This window comes from Colossoma macropomum, unplaced genomic scaffold (assembly GCF_904425465.1).
Source record: "Colossoma macropomum unplaced genomic scaffold, Colossoma_macropomum, whole genome shotgun sequence".
Taxonomy (NCBI): Eukaryota; Metazoa; Chordata; class Actinopteri; order Characiformes; family Serrasalmidae; genus Colossoma; species Colossoma macropomum.
The window spans coordinates 38721747-38747588 of record NW_023494805.1 but is presented as its reverse complement, the minus strand read 5'-3'; the positions used below and the strand labels follow the sequence as shown (position 1 = coordinate 38747588).

The window sequence follows — 25842 nt, the reverse complement described above, 5'->3', positions numbered from 1 at the left end:
GACAGCTGTTAAGCTCCTGTATTCAGACTCTGCTGTTTCATGCTACCATCGTCTTCATCTCTGCAATTCAGCAGCCACTAAAAAGCAGCCACTAACCTAACTGTCATGAAACAGAGGCAGTCTGCCTCAGCTTGGATAACAGTGTCCCAGTGGAGCTGCAGCTGTAACTAGAACCAGCTCATTTCAGTTAATTAAACCCAAGTAACGGGGGAGCGACGTATAAATTCAGCCTATTTTCTCACATCCCTCGGGTGTATATTGGGTAACCATGGAAACCGAAGAAGGCTGAAATTCTTGTGAACAATGGTGTATGGAGGGGTCTTTAAAAAAAAAAGAAACAGGAAGCCATCTATGCTGAATGTCAAATCTATGTAGCGTGCTGTACTGCACGGCCAAGTGCGCGTATGACTAATATCGAGCGAGCGCGGCTCTTTCCAGCTGAGCCCATTCCTTCTCCCTGGAAACTGTTCATTTCTCGACGAAGGCTGGAGGGCAAATGCTGCAGCGTTTAGTCCAAATTAGACTCAAGCTGAATTTCTCTATACAGCCAGAGATGAACATTGGGGAAATCAATACAAAGACCATATCTACAGGAGAAAGAGACGTAAAGGGACATTTTGTTGGGTTAAAGCAGATATGTTAGCAGTACTCATGAAAAACTCTCTTTCTCAAGATCTGTAACAGGTATTTTGACATGTTCTCCTGACCCCAAAGGTAGTCAGTCAGCCAAGACATGTTTGTTGTCTGAAGTGAGCTTCTTTAATTTTGCAGTGGAACAAAAGTAAATAACAAGTAATGAGTGCTTATACTGCACTAGTTAGCATCATGCAAACCTGTTATATGATAGATATGCAGTTTGCATTGTGCTAATTGGTGGGTTGTACTTATTTACCCACCATTGTAGCTCTAGTGCCACACTAAAGAAGCAGACTTCATACCTTGAACATGTTTTGACTGACTAGATTTGAATTAGAGGGGCAGTTAGATGCTTTGCTTCCAGAGTGGGAAACTAGCACAAGTTACTTTCAAGCTTGTTCAGATATCTGAAACTGACTCCTAATGCACTCAAGGAGTGGATGACCACAGCTTGAATGTCGAGACTGGTCAGTAGGAATATCCCCTGGTTTAGTACCGTAGCTTTTTTTTTTTTGACAATACTAAATTTCAGCTTGTGTTATCTGGAAAGTGGATAAATCCTGGTAGTAAATATCCCTTGATCCAGCCTTATCTGGTTTGCATTCATGTATTCATACACCCCTCACTGCTAATCTCTCACTTTCTCTCGCTGTTACCACCGACGAACACAGACAGCCACATCATACCAACAAAAGATAGATTAAAAAAAGAGGTGAAAGCATCACTGTCAGTTTTAAATGGAGGCGAGGCCATTCACTGCTGCGTGGGGACTAATGACTTTGCCTTGCAGTTTTGTGTCGAGTGGAACAGATGTGTTGGTTTGTGCCAAGCCTTTTTGACCACAGTGTAGACGCCTCTCTCTTTGCAGCCATCAGTGGGAAGAGAACTGTTTGTTCACACTGTAAAACCTGCAGTGTGCCAAACCACAAATGCAAACTGGGTGCTATAGCACTGAAAACATGGCTTATAGTACATTCTCAGTCATGATGGGTTGAGTCAAGGCCGGGTTTAAGGCCTCAGCATACTTCTTGCGGAGACGATGTTCGTCTGGCTTCAGCGAACAACATGACGTAATTGCGGAGAAAACGTACAACCGCAGAGGTCAAGCGGAAGCTTCGTTTGCCATGTCGCGCACATGGCAGCTGGGCGAACTCTGCAGGCGAAGACGCTAGGTGCCAAAGCCTGTGATTGGTCTGTAAAAAAGAGGCATGCCATCAAACAAAGATGGACAACTTTGAGGAGCTTCGGTTTTGGCAGACACAATAATATTTCACGGTGAAACGTGCATTTGTTAAATAAACAATGAATATCTCCTAAATGTAAGGTGTTAAGTCTGTTATTCGGTAGTACTAACTAGTACTGAGCACCAAAACATACAGGTTATCTTATATTTAGGTTCACAAGAGGACGAGGCTGAAGTTGGCTTTCTATTCACCAGCTTCTTGTTTGAATTTTCCCATTCCACCTTAAATGGTGTCAGTATTCTGAACTCAAACATTGTCATAGAACAGTGAAAGAATTTTCCAGCGGTCATGAAACATATCATAAAATGACATAGCGCCACATGGAGTGTCCGCGACAGGCAACACGAAATCGCAGAAAGTATGCAAGCTTGTAAGCTCGCGAAAGCGCTTTCGGCTTTGCACAACCATCGAGAATTTCGTTTCACAAGAAGTATGCTGAGGCCATAAGAATAGCAGTATGGTAATGTGCAGTTCTGCAAAATAAAGGAAAACCAAAAGCGAAGTCCAAACATTGCATCGAATGTGCTTTAATATTGAAAATTCCTTCCGCCAAAAAAATAGTAGCCTTTGTGTTATGGATAGTCGCAATATCAGGTTGAGCCTAGCTTTTTCAATATTTGCCAAATTAACCTGAATGATATTTTGTTCCAGCCAGTCTTTAAAGCATTTTACAGCCCATCTTGTTGACATGATGTTTGAATCATGATACGTATTAGATCATTAAATTGCTGCAGATACTTAATCATACCCAGAAATGAGAAGGGCAGTAGTGGGCGCCGTGAAGAATAACTAAAAAAAAAAAGCAACATACTGTACTTTTTCCAAATGGACTCTCTCTTCTTCCTCCCCGATGTGGATATTGTCTGTCAACAAGGCTTGAAGACGTGTGGAAACTCTTGAAATCTCCACTTCTGACAGGAGTGTAGTCTCTCTCGGAGCGAGTGCGTCTCAACAGAGCGTAAATAAACCAGAGCGCTGCTGTCTGCCTGAACAGCACCTCATTCCCACCTGCCTTTCTGCACTGCTGCTGATTGGAATAGAAGTAAAAATGCACTTGAAATGAAGGGAATACCCTGGAAGTGTAAAAGATGTTAACGTAAGATATCAACAGTGCAATTAATTTACATTAAAATGGAACATTGCATCCTTGGGAAGTCAGGACAATTGATTATTAAGTGGGAGCTGTAATTATGTACTTATATGGATCAATAATTTAATGATTAAACACTATGTGGAATTTACCAGCAGTGCGAAGGTCATTCCTGGGTGTAATTTAAATCGAAAGAACAACCGAAAACACATCCCTCTTTATAATGTATAATAATATAAGCGTCCTATTATTATAACACAATAAAATATAAAGTGTACTCAGTATTTGCTTTTGTTAGCAACCTAAACAGTGCTGTCAACGTCTTGTACTTACACAGTATTTCTAAGATTTGTCAAGACCGGATGATCTGACATAAATGGGAGCATTTAATAGTGACTTAGAATTACATGTTTTTGCAACAAATGTCGCTTAAAGTTGCCTTGAAACTAAATAACAACATTTGCTAAACATAATTCAACTGTAGCTGTCCTAAAAACCTATTGCGTGTTTACATATATAACTAAAACAGTACATTGAATATATTAAAACACTATTTTGAAGTTCAGTACCGCAGATATTCTCCACTCCAGTTGCTGTCGCTGCAGATTTTACTTAAGCCATTTGGTCCAAGCTTATATCATAGAATGTATGTGTAATCTCAGCTGTGATGCTGTTGCAACTCCCGCAGGAAACTGATTGGGTGGAATTTAAAAATGCATATAAGTGAAAACCACACAGGGCAGAGAAAAGGGTCAAGGTAATTTCAACCGTTTAACTTCTTTTCATTCTCTAGTTCCACCACCCCGAGCAGACAAAGAACAGGAGCTTCATCTCATAATCCTACAAATTAGGGCGCATTCATTAGTGTCAAGCTTAAAAGCGATTGATTACTCTCCACAGTTAAAAAGCTGTAAAAGTGCCCCCGCCGGACTTTCTCCTCGTGTGCTGCCAAGGTTAATTACAAATGAAAGAGCCTCGCTCCATTTGCAGCTAGCATTGTCGATAGACTACAATGAGGTTAATGTTTACTAAAACATGTTACCTAGTTGTTGTTTGTTTAATTTGATTAGGAACAAATTGCAATTAAACAACTTTAAAGTTTATTTTTCTGATTTTAGACTCTGATCATGACCACTGCGTTCAGTATTCTCCCTGAAAATGTGTGCAAAGTGAAAAGGTAATCAGTTGATATACTCATGAATTGCATGGCAATTGTATATCCATGGCTAGACACACAGCTATTTTCATATGCAGGTTTTTTTCAGATACATTTCAAGTGTATGCTGTCAGGAGAAAATGACTTTTGCAGGTCGTTGGCATTCCAGGCTATTAGCCCAGTGTCATTCAGGCCTGTCAGAGCGTTCTTCCCCCACCCCAGGGAGGGAAGGAGACGAGTGGAAAGAGGCACTTTGTTGGTTTGGCAGCAGCTTTGTTGTCGTTGAAAGACTAAGTCTGGGTTGATAGGTGGTATTTGGAATCATCGCATGCCACAATTACTTTGTCAAGATTGTGAGGAACCTGAAGCAGCTGGCTGGGCAAACAAGCTGCACATTCACTGGAAGTGATGTTGTTGCTAGAATTCGGACAGATAGGAACTAAGACAGCACATTATGTTGTACACTATAATAATATTTAGTCAGTTCGACCCAAATAGATATGCTTCAAAAGTAACAAGTACAACTCCATTTGCAAAAAAGTTGGGATGCTGTGCTAAATGTAAATAAAAACAAAAACAATACGTTCCAAAAAAGTTGGGATGGGGGCAACAAAAGGCTGGTAAAGTTGTGTAATGCTAAGGCTCATTTAAAATGGACTGAGGGGAAGTGGAAAAGTGTAAAGTGGTTTGACGAACCAACATTTGAAATTGTTTTTGGATATCATGGACACTGTGTCTTCTGGGCTGAAAACCACTCAGTTTGTTATCAATGCACAGTTCAAAAGCCAGTATTCATGATGGTAAAGAAGGGTATTAGTGCACATGGCATGGGTGGCATGCACATCTGTGAAGGCACCATTAATACTGAACAATATATACATGTTTAGGCAACATATGCTGCCATCCGGACTACGTCTTTTTCAGGGAAGGCCTTGATTATTTCAGCAAGACAATACCAAACCACATTCTGCACGTATTACAACAGCATGGCTCCATAGTAAAAGAGTCCGGGTACTAAACTGCCCTGCCTGCAGTCCAGACCTGACACCGCTGAAAACATTTGGTGCATTATGAAATGAAAAATACAACAAAAGAGACCCCGAACTGTTGAGCAGCTAAAATCCAATGTTAAGCGAAAATGGGAAAACATTTCTCTTTCAAAACTACAGCAGTGTCTCCTCAGTTCACAACACTTACAGAGTGTTGTTAAAAGAGGTGATGAAACACAGTGGTAAACAGGCCCCCGTCCCACCTTTTTTGGAATGTGTTGTTGGCATCAAATTCAAAATGGGAATATATTTTTCAAAAAAACTATACAATTTTTAAGTTTCAACATCTGATTGTTATCTTTCTACTATTTTCAATGAAATATAGGGTTTCAATGATTTGCACATCATTAAATTTTGTTTTTTATTTACATTCTGCACAGCGTCTCGACTTTTTTGGAGATGGGTTTGTAGTTTAAATGCTTTTATTCAAGTCAGAAAAGGAAAGCAAGGTAGGTGTGGGTAAACAAATGCAATATTTTGTGTCAGTACCATCTCAAAAACATTTAAATCAGCCTTTGCCCTGTTCCATTACTACTAGGGATTTTGTACAGATGTAACTAGCCTACAGATGTTATCATTAACAGACTAACATCATGAGAGAGTTTTCCATCCACCTCTTGCTGCAAAGTTAGAACATGTGCATGAAACACTGGATAAGAAAGCCAGAAATAACAAAATGCCTGAATATCGCAAACAATTTTTTTACATTTAGATGAGTTCCCAAGGGTTTGCAGGGCAACAGTGGGACAGTGACTTCAGCCCTCATTAAATGGGCTACTGCCAGCTTCGCTTGTCGTATCTGAACTGTCGGTGGTACAACCATGCACAGCTGACGGAGGGCTGTCAAAACTGCTCTGCTGAGAGCTGATAAGTATAAATAGAAGTTTGAAATCCTCCATGCACAGTGAGACTCTGTCTCACTCAGTATGGTGCAAGCATATGATGTGATCCTCAGGTATTTGTGCATGATTAGTTGATGGAAACAAAGATTCATTTGCATTTCTTTTAACAAAGTCAGTTCAAATTTGCAAAACATTTGAACAGGAATGCTGCTATAGATGCAGATGTAGAGGTCAGTGCTAACTGAGTATTTGTTACTGGAATATTTGCCTCCAAGGACCTCTATTATCTAGAAAACGTTCCACGGCCCCTACATCGTGAACATTTCTGCTAACTATACCAAAGATAACCTTTCATCACCATGATACACCATTTAATTTTGTTTTACACTTTATCGTTTTCCTTATTTTTCATTGATTATTGTGGTGTTATTTACACACAGCGCTCTACTGAATCCAAATACCATCATAGTGCTTGTCCTGCTACCAGCATCAAAACAAAAGCCCCCTGAAAGTAAACTTATGCTTAAACATTAGCGGACAGCCATCTTATCATCTGTTCACACTATATCCGCATTGCAATGCGATTGCAAAGTGATTTAGGACATGGCAATCTATCAACAGCAGTAACATTTAAGCAAAGCTTACACATCTGTCTTTTATACAAATAACATTTTGACTTAGATTAAATCAGTTGACATCATATTTTTGTGACTCTAAAGAATGACAAACTTCTTTGCAACCACTGACCGAGTTCAGAATTCAGTCCTGCTTTTTCTACATCAAGCAATTAATTAATTAATTTAATGTTTATTTAATAGACAAATACATGAACATAGAACATTACAAGGAATTTTCTGTTACCAAATATGACAACATTGATAACAGTGCACTAATTTTCAGTGTTTGGCCCAGTTCCAATTCATCCCTCACCCCTACCACTCAGCCCTTACCCTTCTGTTTTGCGCATTCACATCTAGGAGTAGGGTGTCCTGATTTTTGTTGAGATAGAGGGGTAGGGCGAAGTGTTAGGGCTACATGGCCCTCCAAACGGAGGTTGTTCAGAGACTCACTCCAAACAGAGTGTTATGAGAAACAAAGAAAAATCGGCAAGATGGCTGCACAAGAGACTAAAGAAACCCACAAATGTGAGAATTTTCTCTGCTGAAAAATTATAATAACCATTGTATTGTCTTAGATTAACGTTGTTTCAATGAATTATGGTCCGATTCCTCATAACAAGTATAAAAAATCCTTACTAGTATGTTGATGTCTGGCTAGCTAAATTTCCCATTGCACCTTAAATGGTCCAGCAGTTACATTCCGGTGCCTCAGGTATCAGAACTGCTGCACCATTTAAAGTGGAACAGGAAAATTTGAACAAGAAGCTGGCGAATATCTGACTTCAGCTTCATATCACTGAAGAATCAGGGGTGGGTGTTATTAAATAATTGCCCCCCTCTTTGAAGACATATGATTGCCTAAATGCAACTAAATCCCAGCAGTGAGGAGCTGAACTTTACCCTCCTCTGCTGTCACTGCAGACTGGCAGGGTCACCTACAGAGCAGCGCTAGTAGCTGTTAATGAAGTGATGCTCTTTTTATTTGAGGGTCCCATTTCAGAGGGAAGATTTCAACCACTACAACTTGTAACTCAGTTCCCAGGGGCAAGATGACACTCAAAAACAAGGGATGGGGTAAAAATAAGAAATGGGATTGGATCTTCGTCCCTAGATGTTTTTTTTACACTTCATTACAAAACTGTCTACTTTTTAAGTACTTTTTAATTTGCCTTTAAATTATCCTATTGATGGGTAAGGTTTAGAGTGCCACTAAGGACATGTGGAGCTTGATTTGTATGCAATTCTAGCACTTTCAAATGTAATAAAGTGGTTAAAACTTTGCTTTTGAGTTTCTGAAATTCAAGACAATGGTGGAACCTAAATGACTTTTTGTCCAAATTCTTTCCTGCATTATTGTATATCAGGTTTAAGGGTTTGAATACACTTTAATTGGCTTGAGATTGTGAGATAACACAGTAATTAGAGAGTCATTGAATGCATATAAACATTTGCAGCACTTAATGGAAGACAGTTTCATCGTATGGGTCATTATCTGTGTAGAAGTAAAGACTCTAATGGAATAGTCATCATAGTCCAGTGTGAATGATTCAAACTAGAAACCTTTGTAGATACTCTATGGAACAGAACTGTGGGACAGTGATAGACATATGGAGGATAGATATGCAGAAAGCAAATGAAACAACATGAAAAGAAGGGAGTAATGAGCACATATATCTTACAAATATCCTAACAATAACATTATTACATTTGCTTTTTATTTTGATAACAAAAAACAACATATCTGTAACCATACACTTAAAAATTCCCTCTGCTTGTCTCCTCAGCTGCCCCCACTTAGCTCTCCACTGGACACAGGTTTCTCCCAGTGCCTACAATATCTCATAATTAGCCCATTTGAAACTGAAAAACTGAACTTAAGCAGCTGTAGGTCTAAGTGTGTGGCTGTTTTGCCTAATGAGGGATATTTCTCATATCTGGCAGAGGAGCAGCTGAATGTTCTTTCATAATGAATGAGGATTTTCCCTGAGCTGCAGTTAAACTGATGCAATTTCTCTCCCCAAGGCAAAAAAATAAGCTTCTCCAGTCTACATTTTCAGATGAGACAAGGCTGCACAAATCCAATTCACCCTGCATCCTGAATTTATTGCTTGGTTGCGCGTTGTGTTTGTGGGCTAGGGCAGTGAATCAGACAGTGCAGTTTAAGAGAATAACTGCTTGCAGTTTGTCCCTATATCTATGATTAGAAAAAAATGTATGACTGGCTTATTGCAAAGCCCAAAAATCAACCAGCAGATTGTTTTTAATATTGACTTTTTTGCTTTCTGAATTTTAAAGAAGTATTAGAATAAGAAGCGTAATGCACTGGGCTGAACAGTCTGCACAGCACTGTCACTCCACACAATACTGTAAAAAGGGTTGTTTTCGTAAGCAATGAAAAACCGATGCAAATTTGATGCAAATCATTGCGTTGTCTAAGCTGATATGACACATTAATGGATTTTCGTCATCAAGCATTCATACAATTGCCTTTTTTTCAAATCTGATTTGACACATTCAGATGTGTGAAGGTGTTGATTAAGCCCAAAAAGAACACAAATGTCAATGCAAAAACTTGGTTTTTGTGGACACTTTGGAATCCTCACCGAGAGATGGGCAACTTGATGACATGTCATTATTATTGTGACAAATTACACATCACAAATGTTTTTCTGAAGGTACTGTGGATATCATCACTACCTAAAGAACACAACAAACTACAGGTTTCATTGCAAAGAGAGCATAATAAGGCCTGTTTACTTGAATTAGTGCAGTATAGAAATAAATGTTGAATATAAATCATTGTATACATAGTTTGATGGTATTTTTTAAACATAGCACTGCTGTTTTTTTTTCTCTTCCAACATATCAAACCTCAAGAACTAAACGTTTTGATGCTTGATGTCTCCAGTAGAGCCAATTGTTTTACATCAGGCTTATATGCTTTACCATTATTACACATTATTACTCACAATGCACTGCAAAGAAACAGCAAGGAGCTCTGAACATTACTGTTCATAATATAAGCATTAGGTAATGAATAACAAGCCATATCTTATGAATCATTTCTTTTTTCTAAACTTAAAAGTCCTGTATGTTAATATGAATAGTAGACCTAAAACATATCGTTGTGTATCAGTCGTTTCTTATTATTATTATCATTATTATTTAATTATATTTATGCATTTGAACATTAGAAAAAAACATCAGTGGCATTAGAAATGTTGCATACATAGGTCCCATAGAATATTTAAAGGCCACTCTCACACAGAGAAATAGGAAAACATACAAAGAACGTACACGCACGGCTCACAAAGCTTGAAAGCATTTTTCTACATGTCTGGAAAATTACAATTACATAATGCAATAGTACAGTATCATTCAGGGTGGGTGTTATCAGCCCATCGTTCATATGAGTGCACACATCATAGCAGATATATTTACATCAGAAAAGTCCAAAAAAGGCTTCCATATTTTATAAAAAGCCGTGTACTCTCATAAAACAGGCAGGTCAGAAAGTCCAGAGGGACGTGTTCCAGAATTATTCTATGCCATCTGAAAAATGGAAGGGACTTTGTCAGTAATCCAGTGGTGGAGTGTTTTTTTCCTATGTGCAACAATATGTTTACTATGGAGACCCTAGAATGGATCAAGTTTCATTTTCTCCCCTAGTATTTTCTATATTTCCTGTAAATCACCTCTCTTATATCTCTGCAGTTTGGGACATGACCAGAGGCAATGAGTGAGGCTTCCAGTGTCTGTTTTGCATTTATTACATGAAGAGGAAGCACCAGCTTTGAATATGGACAAATGAAGAGAGGGAATTTGTGTACTCCATGTAGTGTCTTAAGTTATTAAGCTCTTGCTCGATTATAAGTTGTAATTGTCTTTTCAATATCCCAAATGTTTTTCTGTATCTCTTCTGTGATTTCTACCCCCAGTTTTCTCTCCTATGTCAATCTCAGTTCCTAACAGATTAAGTAAGATTTCAGGATGGCATAGAAAGCACTTGCTGACGTAGTCCTCCGAGCAAGAAAGTTTTTCAATAAGCGAAGCATTGAAGTCAACGTGGTACGTATTTTTTCCTTATAAAGTCCCATACTTGAAAATAAAGGAAAAGATCATTTCTGGATATATGATCTTTTCCACCACTTGATTAAAAGCCATTAAAACACCATTTTCAGACAAATCGCAAAAAACAGACAGACCTTTAGAGGCCCAGTATTTAAATCCCACATCCCAAACGCCTGGCAGGAAATCGGGATGATCAGCGACCTGAATGAAGACAGAAGGTAATCTAGTTCTCTGTTTGATACTTCGCGCTGTTCTCTAAGCTTTGACTATCTTGACTGTTATTTGGTTATTACAGTATACCTTAACAGTAGTTAGAGTGCCTATAAGGAGAAGACATTTTGACTGAGATGCTTCAATATCCAGCCATATGGAGAAGCCATCATCACGCACCCAGTCCACTATATAATATAGGTGGGCACGTAACTGATATTTTTTGATACATGGGAAATCTATGACCCCTCTGTTACTTGACAATTGTAACAAGACATCTTAATTAGGAGTCTTTGTTTATTCCAGATGAAAGAACTAAACCAGCTGTTAGTTTTTTTTTTTATATGACTGTTTAATCAGTGAATATAAGGGGTATCATTTGAATTGGGTAAAGTAGATAATGGAGTACCTTTAACCAAGAAAATGGAAGAATATTCTGCTCTACAAGGTCTTGTTTGATTTTGTGAAGCAGTGTGTCAAAATTGGCTTTAAACATCTGTTCAAATTTTGGTGTAATAAATATGCCTAGATAAATCCTGAGGGACACCAGGGGTGGGAGCAATAGGCATTCGCTGCAGGTTACTTAAAGGCATAGCCGCAGATTTAGAGAAATTTATTCTGCCGAACAAAGTGACAGCTGGAATCAGCTGGGTTGATACAGCAGGGTTTAAAATAAACAGCAGAACATCTTCTGCATACTAAGTAATTTTGTGTAATTTGTGACCAAGAGCCAGTCTGCATATTGCGGGGCCCTGCTTGATGGCCTCAGCCAACAGTTTAATTGCTTTCAAAAACAACAGGGGTGATAATGAACACCACTGCCTGTTGACTCGCTGCCTGTTGACTCGGATTTCTAACATTTTCAGACCTGTAATCACCAGTCAAGAATACCACTATTGTATTATATAGGACTTTTACCCATTTGATACCCACCTAAGCCAAATTGTTTAAGTATATGGAACAGATAAGGCCATTCAATGTGGTCAAAGGCGTTTCCGCATCTAGTGGTTCTTATGCAGACTATCCATTATATAATATTATTTAGGAACCTGCTAACATTATTTGAGGAGTTACAGCCTTTAAGGAAAGCAGTCTGATCACTTTTAATTATGGAAGTAGGAGGCCTTCCAAATGTTTGGCCAGAACTTTGGATGTGACTTCTGTGCTTAATCTGGATGCTTCCTTATTTTGAAAATTAGTGAGGGCCTCTCTTGGCCTCTCTTAAGGGTGGCGAACCAAAGGAGTGATTGTAAAGTTCACTACTAAACCCACCAGGGCCAGGGCGCCTTTCCAGTCTGGAGCAGTCTTACAGCTTACTGCACTTCATATACGGTGCATCGGGAAACTGCTTTTGTTGTTTTGATATAGTTGGGAGATCTAGCTTACAGAAAAAAGCCTCCACTAAACTTTATGCCTCATTATTTTGTTCCATATTATAGAGATTTTCATAGAAATTTCTAAACACTGTGTTGATTGTTTTAGGATCAGAAGAGGGGCATTCTGACACATCAATCACTACGTCTGTAGACTGAGAGGCTGCTTTCATACTTGTCAAATATGACTAGTATTTTCTTGGCTTATTCCCATGCTTGAATAACTGTTGTTTTGCAAATCCTAGTTTCTTACCAGTTTCTGTGTTAATAGAGTCCAATGTAGACTGCTAGATTTCGTTTAATTTGGTTGTTGTAGGTTTTTAATATATTCTCTTTCAGCTATTTTGCGTTTTGTTTCTTGTAAGTTGTGCTTTTCTGTAGTTTTGCACTTTTTAGTGGCAGTATAGGATATTACCAATCCCCTGGCATAAGCCTTGGAAGTTTCCCAGAGCAAAGATGGGTTAGTAGCCAATGAGGAAATATTGCAGTAGAGTGACTTAAATTCAGATATAAAGTAAGTTATAAAAAATATGGTCTCCAGTGCACAAGAGTAACACTAAGATACACTGCAGCACAATCAGAGATAATAATATTGCTAATTTAGCAAGAACAGATTGTAAGATTTTTTAAGAATGAAAAAAGAGCCAATTCTTGGCCAATTTGTGGGGATTAGAAAAGAATGTCTGCAGGGTGAAGTGTCCTACAGATATCCACATATCCTAATTCTTCAAAAAGGCCAGTGATATGTTTTGCCTGCGTTGTCTGTCACAAAGTGCCTGTAGGAGATCTATCAATTGGATTCGTGAGATCGAAATCCACACCTATAATGATATTTTCCACTGACAAATCCTTGTATAGAGGCTTTAATAAGCGCAAATCTTCCGTATCTGTCTTTAGTCACTCATTACTTTAGATTCGTTATTCATAGCCGTCCAGAAGCAACCAAAATTCTCATAAAATGGTTAAATTGATTGGGTGTCATTACCATGTATTACCGCAGAGATGAGTTCTGTTTCACTTAACTAAAATCCCTCGTTATCTGATGTGGGAGGTGAAGCACATAATGTAACTGCCGAAAGATGGTGATTAAAAAGTGAATGCTAAGCCTCAGAGAGGAAGACCAACATGTACAATTGTATAATTGATTGGCAGTAAAATATTCAGTATTTATATATTCAGTATGTTCATTATTACAGTGTTTAGCGTCTCTTTTGGAAATAATTAAAGGATGTCATGTGGGAACCAGCATATCTTTATAGACCAGCAGTAAAGCTCTAACACGATGTGTTGTGGATTAAATAAATATAAATCCATAGTATATCATAAACATCAACAATACAGGCCCACTGTGGAAGAAAACACTCCTAATACTACAGTACTACATTCAAGACCACACCTGGACTGTTCAGGGTAGTTTTGCGTATGAATCATGAGAAAAACATCAAAAACAACAAACGGACATTTAAATAGTGCTCTAAACTTTCACACTTTTGGGCTTTTTGGCTTTAACAGCTTTTGTGCTTGGGGTGACTCAGCACTTTCTAATGACTAATACGTGCAATAATATTTCTTAATTACATTTGCTTTAGAGGAGGCTTGGGCTGAGCTTGGTGCTTTCATTAAGAGCAGCATGTATAAGATCTGTGTACAGCACCACTGGGAGAAAATACACGCAATCTCTTAACAAATCATGCGGAAATTAAAATGAAAACTGTTTTTGCAAGCAATCTGGGCTCATCCATGCATATTTCAAGGACTAATGAAGTGATAATTACACATCATGTGTGATAACATCCACAGGATTTAGCACAGGGTTTTAATGGACATTGCAGTGCCATACATCTATGACAAAGGAGTCACCGTTTAGCATAATCTGAAGCAGGGGTTTGCCCTAACATGCAAATGGTATTTTCCTCTGAATGATCAGTATAATCAAAAGAAAGAATTTACCCCAAAATGCTAATTGTATTGTTCTTGGAATGATCAGCGTAATTGTTGGCGTTATAAAGGAGGAGAACACAGTGGAAAAATGAATGGGAAAGCTTGTAACGCTTAACATGGCATCTGAAGTCCTGCCCTTCAATAAAAAGATCCAGTTGGCTTGCTGGTAAAGCCGCAAGCGGGAAAAATCCCACCCTCATTGTGAAGATATGCACATGCCAGAAAAACCTTTAAAAAACATGTTTTTCAATTAAGCATAATCTAAAGGAAGACTTCACCCCAAAAATGCTAATTGTATTGTATGAGAATCATCAGCATCATCTAAAGCTTGTGCGTCAAACACAAGGCCCACAAAAGTATTTCCATTTTCTATTAATATTAGCTTGTTTCACAGTGGCTGCACTGCAGCCCCCAGCATGCACTGTAACGTACTGTAATCTGACTCTGCTACCCCAACAACAATCTACACCTCAATTCTACACAATTCCACATAATTCCACACCAGTCATATCACCAAACAACTAACTGCAGTTCAGCCAACATAAACACTTAACGTCAGCTGAGCAGCTCAGAAATTGAGCCCAAGTCTTAATGAACTTGCAGCAAAGAAAAGATGCCAGGTGTCTAATTCAGGCACATAGGTAGCTTTAAAAGACTGAGCTCCTGAGGACATTTACATTTAAAATAGAAAAGTATTCATGTAATATTTCAAGGTTTACTACAAGTGCCTATATTTCGCTATTTAGGTTTCTGTGTATTTTGAATGGTCAGTTCAGTTTATAGCAAAATGTTAATTAAATACAAAATAAAACATAAGTGTTTTCTGGCCCACATATTTGTCAAGATTTTTTTATATGGCCCCTTTAGTGGTTGAGTTTGATACCTCTGATCTAAAGGATATTTTCACCCCCAAATGCCAGTGTTGTCGATCTCAGCATGATCAACATCCTGTTATTTGTTACCAAATCCTGTCATCATTTTTCTGAGTTCCCACTCACTCTGGAATCTGACTCTGACCACTTCCTTTTTCCCCACATTATTAGGAACAGCGGGTATTAAACTGTTTTGAAGATTGTGGCTCTCTTGGTTTAATTTAAAAAGATTTATGGTTCTGCAAAGGACTGAACCCTCATGTGGCATTTTGAAATATTTAGCGCAATATTGAGAACAATGTTTTGGACCTAAGGGGTCATCCATGCAGAGCGGTGAAATAATAAACAGAAGAAGACAGTGCCTGGGCAGCACTGTTTATGTAACTGAAGTGATGGTACATGTTGTGACTCCTATTCAGCCGCATCACCATCTACAAGCATTGTGTTGCTTAAGTACAAGCTCAGTGTTTTACAAGTCAGAATCTTTGGCACCTAACTGGGACACATCCAGGACGTCTTTTTTTTTTTTTTGTTCTTTCTGTGTTGCTCCTTTTTTGTCAGCTCCTTTGCGTTCGTACCTAGTCTTGTGAACAGCAGAACAGTCCTGGGAGTATCTGAGAATTTGGCTGTGACTCAGTGTCGGTCTCGCTGAGCTGTGAGGCTGGCTCTGATCTGCCTCTTTACTGAGGCTCTGGCAAAAACTCTGGGCTTCATGCTCGGCCAAGAAGGAGAAAGCTGCGTGCCCCAGAATGCCATGTGGGGAGTTCAGCTTAATTCAGTTTCTTAATTAGAAGCATTTAATAAACTGTGGTAAACGGCCGGAGTCCTCAAGCTGTAAGAATTAAACTTCGACTCTCTGGCCCTGAAGAACCTCTGTGTGGATTGTCTGAAGAGAAGAGAGAGTGGAGAAAGGACTGAAATGTCAAAGAAGGTTCAGAAAGGATGATGGGTTTAAGAGTTATTCATATCCTAAACAACTTTCTTTGATCTGTTTTCTTGTCTGTGTCACTACGGTAACGCTGTTACCATGATTACTTGGGGGAGAAAATCAATAATAATGAATATGGAAACCTTAAAGGCCATTAATTAACCTGTTACTCAATGGTGTGGAGCATAATAGCCAATCAAAACATTACAAAAAGCTATAATTGATTGATTGACTGATCTGGCAATCAGTATTTATGCACCTTTTATTAGCTCCTTCATAATTTGGATATTGACTAGTTATTTTCACCAGTTCAAGCAAGTAAACAACCATCTTCTTAGCTTTGTTATAACATCAGAAGGCGTGCTCAGATCCTTTTTACCCTTTTTTTAAATTGTCAGTTCTTGGAATGACTGTGCACATGAAATACACCAACTCCACAACTAAATTAAACACTTTGAAGTCACTTTTGCAGATGCAGCCTCTACTTAGTCAAAGGCAGTTTTGAGGACAGAGCCAGGGCCCTCTGATGATTAGGCCTGCTCTAAACCTTTTAATGGGAACAGGAGATTTACACACACATACACTCACACACACAGAGACTTGTTTGTTTTGCTTTGATTGAAGTTCCCCGTTCATTCCAGGAAAGCAGATCGATTTAATTAACAAATCTCAGGGGCTAAGGTTCTGCAGCCCTCTACCGTCACCACGGGGGATATGGTGTCAGGCACTGGAAAAGCTTGGGTCTTTTTAATGAGTACCGAAATGACCCCTTTATTGGAACCATTACTCTGCTGCGCATGGGCACCCTGCTCTATTCCCAGCAGATGCTGCTGTAAATCCTCACCAAGCCCCCTCAACATAATATGGCATAATGAGGCAGCAATGCCAATGCACTAGCCACTGCTTGTTCCCTGTAGCTGGACTGAGAATAAATGTATTGCACTACACCCACTTGAGACAAACTAGTTATGTCGACATTGGTTGGTTTGCTTTAGGAAATTATGGAGCCAATGACTGAATAGCATAAAAAAGGAAATTGCAGATTAGGGCTGCAAAATACGGACAAAATATCATATATAAATCATATATTATGTTGTGATTATACTGCGACATATTGTAATTGCAGTATATTCTGTGATGCATTAAAAATAGATAAGATTGGCCTGCATAATTTTCATTTGTTAGATCGTTTGAATGCTCGATTCATCCAAACCTCCAACACTGTAAAGAATTAAAAGTCAAGTCAACAAGTCAAACTTTTGCATAGCTTTTATTTAATTTTCTTAACTTAGTTAAGCCAGAAGTTCTCAGTTTGAAAAAACTCAACAAGACGATGAATGTTTTTGCCTACTTATAAAATTGCTTACGTTTTTAGGTGAATTGTTACTCAATTCTTCCTGCCTATTTAGCCATTAATTAATTAACTATTTCCCACCCGTAGGCTACGACTCCCAAAAACACAGTGCCCTGAGCTGGGGGCTACTTCTTCTCAGAATTTTGACCACAGGACTGAGGCGTTACTGGGATTCAAACTTAGGACTTCTTGATAATTAGACTGTTGCGTCACACAGGAGCCACAAAGTCCCTCACATGTCTTTGTCCAAGAAAGAATGTATAGGTGAATTAATCAGAGCAGTGCTTGGAGACTGTTACCTGTGGCATGACTGTTTTGTCATCAGAGGACAAGAGATCATGAGTTTAGATCCCAGCTATGCCTCGGCTCTCTGTGCTCAAAACACGAGAAGATGGAGCCAAAAATGTAAGCAATTTCAGCTTACAAGGAGACAACCATATTCACTGTTAATTAAGCTCAACTTAACCCTTGTGTGGTGTTCAGGTCTGTGGGACCCATTTTCAATGTTTACCAAAAGAATAAATGATGTGATTTATTGTTATTTCAACCTCAGATTCCTTGGTCTTTGCTCATTTTCTGTGAAGAACATATAAAATAACCCATTTTCAGTGTCTTCACTCTGTTCACCCCCCACACATTTATATTACACATGTGGTGTTGGGTGAACCTGCGGGGAGTAAAAGTGTGGAGGTGCTGTGTCCTTCACTCTGTTCTCCTCCTACATGGCCTGCTGTTAGTGTGTGTGTGTGTTTATATATATGTGTGTGTGTGTGTGTGTGAGGGTGGACAACATGGACAGGCTGCTGACTGGCTACAGCTGCTAAAGGAGAACCCTACGCTGGACACGTGTGATATTTTAAACATCTGGTATTTTTACATAAATTGTTTTGGCTGTATTGATTTAAAAAACAATAATGCACCAGACCACTGAGTAACAAACACCACACAAGGGTTTAACTGCAATTTGTAGACCTAAACCTAAATGCAGTGCTAAAAATGTGAGTTAAGACAACTTTTGACTCAAGTGAGAAAATAAGGATGAATGTAGGATGATGTACATTTTTTTTACAGTGAAAGAACATGTAATTAAACATGATGCTCACAACATACAATACAAAAATTCAGTAACTGTTAGATGCTCTTTTTCGTCTTCCTGAGTTTTCTTTTCAGACACACTTCAGTGTGAGAATTGTACTTAAAGGGGACGATAAAGGTAATAGAGAAGCACTCACAACCAAATTGTCTCTAAAAGTTTATCTTTGGTCCCCAGACCCCCATTGCTGCATCCCATATTAGTCCCGAGGAGCAGCTTGGCAGCCTCCTGAGGTTCGAGGGACACTCCCACGCATCGCATGCTACACGGTGGCTCCTTTTAGTCTGTTGTCATGGAAACAGTGGCGAGGTTGGTGGGGGGGCTGTTCCTGTGCCTCCCCATATCTTGAGATTTTTCATCTTTGTTTCAAACAGTTCCCGTGTGTTTGGGCAACAGTCTTGTGAAGTGCTTTTTAAAGGCTTTCCAAACTGATGTAGGAGTGCTATCAATTATAAACAGGCCACTGGCCAATCCATCCTCTTTTTGAGGAGTGAGGGTTGGAGGGAGGGTGAATGAAATTACCCCAGCGATGGAAGCCTGTCGTCATTCATAAATCTTGCCACCTTTTCCCTGTACTAAACTTTACTGCATTAGCCTAACAGAATTGCATTAACCATAATCACATTAACATGGATCTCTGTTTGAACATCCGAAGAACGTGATTGGCCAAGACTGACAGTCAGGCAACAGTCACTCTCTCTGTGTTGTTTAGAGCAGTGCTTCTCAACTTTTTTTCAGTCACGGCACCTTTTGAAGGTATGCAAAATCTCGAGTTACCCCTGTCTAAAACAGATAAAAATACACACTTTTCATCCCTCTGGCAGTCAATACATACATACACACCCACAAACACACCCCATACACATATACATACTGCTGCTGAGCTACCGCTTGGTGATGAAGTTGGGGGCTGAGATTCAGAATTATGAGGCTTTCTTTTCAAAAACCGTTCCATGTTTGTTTGTTTGCTTCATGCATCTCTTGTACTGCATTGTGCTGTGATTAAAAATGTATGTCAAAGGCTATTTTATGTCAGCCTTTACGTGGTCATACGCTGACCCCAGCGTTGATGTTGTGACATGAGGAAAGATTGTGAGACAAATTTTGACCATGTATGAGGCGGCTAATAATCTGCATGTTCATTCTAAGTCGCATAACTGTTGTTTTTTTGGGATTTTAATTAATTGTATTATGTCAGCAATGTCAGAATATTTTTTGACGGCACCCCTGACTATGCTAGATAGCACCCTGGTTGAGAAAGGCTGGATTAGAGAGAGAAATGGTCTCAAAAATGAACTGTTAAGGTACTAACTTTTTATTCAAATTTGCTATATTCACTATTTATTCTGTATGTTTCTTTCTTCTTTTCACTTTCTTCTAAGATGTTTTTTTTCTCTATTACAAATCAATAACGACCAATAATGAGTTGTTTAGGATTTAGTGTGCTGGATTGTTTACCCCTCTTCCATTACAAGCACACAATTCCCTTTTCTTAGTCAGTGAGTCTCATATGGTTGGTAAGCCAAGGCAAAAACGAATAAAGGAAAAATAGCACGTGTGAAAACAGTTATATATGCACATGTACAATGGACTGTTTACTCTGTGTACTAGTCCTAGTTTTGGCCTATTCATAATGACATACGTTAAAGCTGCACTACATAAGTCTTTTTTTTTAAATTGAGGCAGCATTACTGAGTCAGGAGAAAAAACAGGCTAAAATATGGGGTGAGTGCACTGCTGTGAGTCACCCTGTAAAGCCTGAAATAATAACTTAAAAGTCAGAGGCGTGATGTTGGATTTCGTAGGACAATGACATACGTTTTTATGTATTAACATCAAACGCATAGGCTCAAAGAGAAGGCCTGGCTTGATGTTAAGGTCTCCAATGTAAAATCAACATTAACTGACGAAGATATGACAACAGTGGATCATCCACTTACGTCCTCCCTCCAAGACAAGTCCTTCACCAAGTTTTGACGGAGTTCTCTTTGGATACACTGCAAAAAAATGGTCTCTTGTCGAGTAAAATTATCTTAAATTTAGTCAATAAATCTTAACATTTCTCCTGTTGAGATTGCTGCAAGCTTAATTTAAGGTTATGTATCTTTTTTCTAGACCGTTTTTAAGTATTAAGTCGGTTTATATTCGGTTAATTTCTGGCTGATTCCAGGTTGTTTAGCTGTTCTTCTGTCACAGCTGCCGACTGAAAAGCTGCTCAGTGGTGATGACAGTTTGGGAATTTAGTGTAAGGAACTGGAGAACAAACTGCCGGCTGTGCAGCGAGTGGGCGGAGCTCGTTACTCTGACGTAGCAACGAGCTGCTTGTTAAGGAACTATAATTTGGCGGAAACTGCAAACATTAAAACGTATTAGATACCACGTTCACGGCCCAGTTTATTAATTTATTACTCTATTTATTTAACTGTTGTATGAAAGCAATAGAACACTCAAGGTCGTGTGTTATCACCAATAACATCACGGCTGTGATTTGGACGCCGTAGATCATCACAGCCGTGATGTTATAGGTGATAACACACTCCCTCTCATGTCCTATTGCTTAAATAAATGATATCAGGAGCTTCTTAAATGTTCTTCTTAAAGTTTGTAAGGCTGAACTATGTTTTTCCTCTCTTTTCTGCACAGCTGGATGCAGACCGAGATGAGGAAGAAGTTTTCTATGACATCAGCATGACGGTGGACAACAAGCTGTTCCCCACCAAAGAACCTGTTGCAGGTAAGAACATTATCACTAATGAGCCTTGACAGATACATTATTCCCAGCTGAAAACACTGGTATCAGATTTTAATGATTTGTTACGAGCACTTAAGTGGAGTCACTGCATGTGGGTGAGATGTGAAGCGCAGCTGTCAGAAGATAAAGCAGGCCACTGAGGACGATGACCTAAGCAGCTATTTTATTGTTTATTTCTGGTAGCTGCCTTTCTGGTAATTCGGGGTTATTGCCATGAATATTTTCCATGTAGTTAGTAAGCGCATATTTTGCGTCTCCCACTTTAATTGTGCTAAATATAATCTTCTGTTATGAACAGCTAAGTGTTTATCGGATAGATTTTCCATGGAAAAACAGCGTCTATCAAAAAACAGCAGTGAGTTAAGATTAGTTCAAAACGCTGCTGATCCAAATTGGTAGACTTTATTCACAGTGGAAAAAAACGTGATGTCCTGGTGCCTTTCTACCCAAATCCATCAGCGTCTGTTCAGTAAAGCCATTTTTGGCTCACTTATTAATTAAATGGAAGATGTTTTGATCCAAGGCAGATCTTACTGACACTAATGGATCTGGCGTTTTCGAAAGTTCCTTAAATCAACTCTTTTTTGAAGTTGTGCTTTTAGAAGCAAGCAGTCGATGGATTATTTGGCTCTGTCCTGTGAAGGCCTATGAAGTGGTATGTTTTTTTCATAGATTTCTAAACTAAACTCTGTTTTTACTCAATATGATAATTACTTTGTTGGGTTTGACTTAGATTTTCTGTAGATACCTCACTACATCTGCACCATTTCCATCATCTAGCCTGAGGTTCAGCAGAGTCATTCCAAGAACGTTGACCTTTCATCCTGGAACTAATCTTGCCTTGCTGCACCGATTGGCCTTGGAGTTTATTTACTGGCGTCAGCAGTAAGAGCTGATGAGATGAATGGATGTTTTGGTGCTGTGGGAAGTTGCTGTGTGATAATATGCGCATTAATAGCTCATGTCCAGCTGCCAAAAAAAGCCACCAAACTTTGAGGATTACCACGCATAGAGGAGAAAAGGCAACCTGAACCCGTCTGCCTGCTGAAGGCTGAAGGACACAGGCAGCTTTATTTTCTGATTCATTCCAGAAAGCTTGGGCTGATTTATGAGTGGAAGGCAGTGACCAATTCATCATTTCAAAATGTCTGTGCATCTCAGAGTGGAGCAATAGAGTGGAATTGTGTGGCTTGTTGGAGGAGAATGTCATCTTCAGTGGACATATTCCGTATATTTACTGTAGATGAAAACAGCTTTGCAAAAATGTAATTGTGGTTAACCAAACACCAGCTTATCAATGGTGCACATTAACAGTTGCTTTAAAGTTGTATTGACTGTAATATAGGATATGAACTTCAAGGTTGCATTCAAAAACAACACAAACTGGGTTTAAATGTCAGGAGAGAAAATAAATAATGATTTAAGAGCTTGAGAAGCAAACTGTACTATAATTGCAATTTCTTGATTAGCCTGCTGTTGCACACGTGCACTGTATATGACATTTGTTTATTGAAAGAGTTCAACAGAACGTAAAAAAAGCTGTTGTTTTGTATAAAATATATTATTGGTATTTCTTTCTGTAGGCCAGCAGAGTAGTAGAGTTTGTTTTTGTGCAGTTTGAACGTGGTACTTTTAGATGTCTGTCTTATAGGAGCAAGAGCTTTAGGCCCAATCCCATTTCTTATTTTTACCCCTACCCCTTGTTTTCGAGTGTCACTTTGGAACTGAGTTACTGTGGGTACTGGTGGAAATCTTCCCCTACAAAATGGGACCCTCAAATAAAAAGAGCATTACTTCATTAACAGCTACCAGCGCTGCTCTGTAGGCGACCCTGCCAGTCTGCAGGGACAGCAGAGGAGGGTAAAGTTCAGCTCCTCACTGCTGGACTTTAGTTACATTTAGGGCATCATATGCCTTCAAAGAGGGGGGCAATTATTTATTATCACCCACCTCTAATTCTTCAGTGATATGAAGCTGAAGTCAGATATTCACCAGCTTCTTGTTCGAATTTTCCTGTTCCACCTTAAATGGAGCAGCAGTTACATTCTGGCACCTCTGGCACCATTTAAGGTGGAATGGGAAATTTAGCTATCTAGCTACTGAGACATCAGCATATTACTAGCATTTTTTATTCTTATTATGAAGAAAAGGGCCGTAGCCAGGCCCTTGTATGTATGTTTATTTGTGTAGGTTTTGGAAGAGAAGTATATTTCAGAATTTTTGATTAATTTCTGTAATATATACTGTAGTAGATTTTATATGGGAAAGATGTTGATGTTAGTGTTTTTAGCTCATTGTGTTATGAATGACAGTGTTTTTTGTTGAGAGAGAACTTTAGTTAGTAGTAGAAGGTATAATGAGGCGATTTAGAGGTGTGTGTGAAGTTTTATGGTAGAATGATCAGATCAGTATCAGCTGTGTTATTTCTTACTGTTGCCACATGTAATAGATATAGAACTCGTGCGCACTGTATATTCATGATTGTTATCGAAAGCCTTAAATGGTTTGGTAGAACAGTAAAACTATGTAGGCATTAATCCAAAAATCAAGCATTTGATTAAGCTCATAAACCCTCTCTCTGGCCATACAGAAATATTGACACAGCAGCTTAGAATAAACACATCCAGCACAGCTCAACAGATGCTGGCCAGAATGCTTTAGACAGATAACAGCATGGACTTGGAAAACCTCTGAACCCATTCTTTATACAGCCTGACCCCCAGCACAGTATCAGCCCGGGCACTGAGACAGCGCTGGTGTTTTTGTGTATTAGGATGTGAATGTCATGTGTGTGTCTATGTGAGTATGATGTGTGTTTGTGCATGAGGATTTCAGTGTGGTGTGTGTGTATTTGTGTATATTGGTAGATGCATACGTGCAAACTCGTTGTGGTTTGGCTGTTTTGAGTGCTAAATATAATGTCGATTTAAGGAGTTTTTCATTAATTAATGTTACGGTAAGCAACAGATTTTTAACAAATTAGTCAAAATCCTAGAAGCCAATGCAATTTTTGGACATGGCTTGCATTTGCACGGTTGTCAAATTCAATAAAACTAAATAATTACCCCTGTATTTTAGTCTCAGAATGCACCAGATTTTTCATGTTAAAATCCTTAAAGTGTTCTCCTAGTAACTGGGGTATGTGTGTTTATGTGCATACAGTACTTTGCGTAAGTTTACTTTGCAATCTCAGAAAATGATTTGTGATGCCGGTTAGTCTGGACATTAACTGTTTATTTGTTAAAAAAACACTAACATTAGAATAAATAAACATACACTGTTAATTGGTATGTGTGATTGGATTAGCTTAACTATTTCCAATGCTTGCCTTAAGGAATTTGATGTATTAACAGCTACCTTACATTTAACAAATCCATGCAATGGCTGGCATGCAGTGAGAAGTCAGGAACCAAAAGTCTCTTCTTCTAATCAGCATCTTAATGCATTTTAAATGTTTATTGTTATGTATTTTTTTTTAACTTTGCTAATGCATTTTTCATAGTTTGACCCTTCAAACCATGTGTAATTCCAGCCTGAAGCCCAGCTGCTCACATGCTGTTGTCAGTTGCCCTCTCATTCAAATACACCTTTTAAATGTGTAATTTAATGTAATTGATGGCTCTCTTGATATGGAGGTGAAGTTACATCAATGATCAGATCTGTGCTGAACTTCACATCTGAATTTAGCGCATCTTTCTATTTGAAAATAAATTGAGAATTTTACTTTGGTCAAAAAATGAGTGCGTACCTCATACAAACCAAATGCTAGTAAGCAAACATTAGCCTGCCGTTTACATCCTAATGCCTGTATCTGTACAAGTCATACAACACGTGAGCTTGGCTGGACGGGCCGCCTGGCCTATATAATGAAATGCTGGTGTGTATGTATATGTATGTGAGTTTATATGTGTGTCTGTGTGCTTGGCAGCATTGTGTGTGTGTGTATGTGTGTGTAAGCTAAGCTGTGTGCTGGAGCGGATGCTGACAGGAGAAGAACGAGGCTGAGAGCTGAAGCTGAGGCTGAGGCTGCAGTGGGCTGGACACTTCCTCTGTTCTGCAGGGCAGCGTGACGCATCAGAGCGAGGTCAGGTCAACTCTAAGCCTCAGCTTTAATCACGCAGACGTTACTCCTCACTCTCTGCAGCGCCACAGCATCGCTGCTGCCGCTTCAGAGGCTTTCTGATTTCACAGATAAGAAATTAAATTTCGTAGATGATGCATTATCGTTTTTCACAAAATTGACTTCAGCTTTAGCTCAAATTCCTTTTACCAAATAGGCCTTAATTGGAGGAATAACTACTTCAGCAAGCTGTCTGTCTCAGATCAGTATGTCTACTTTAAAGCCTCAGTGTACTTCACTCGAGGACGACGTTTCTCTGGCCTTGGCGTACAATGTGACATAATTGCGGAGAAAACAAACAGCTGGAGACAGCAGGGCGAATTCTGCAGAAAAACTGGGTTGGTGCAAAAGAGGAATGGCATCATTCAAAGATGAATAACTTTGAGGAGCAGCTCTCAGCCGAACAAGACCACAGAGAGTATGCAAGCTTGTAAGCTCATGAATGTGGTTTCAGCTCCGCGCAACCATCACAAGCTTAGCTTTGCTGAAAA

General features: G+C 39.0%; 1 protein-coding gene across 1 annotated transcript in view; it reads left to right on the top strand.

Annotated features, from left to right (window-relative positions):
* ak5 (adenylate kinase 5) overlaps positions 1-25842 on the top strand; it is a 98575-nt gene that overhangs the window by 35498 nt on the left and 37235 nt on the right. The window contains exon 7 of the mRNA XM_036596314.1: positions 21123-21213. Coding sequence (XP_036452207.1) covers positions 21123-21213 — 91 coding nt within the window. The remainder of the gene's footprint in view (positions 1-21122; positions 21214-25842) is intronic.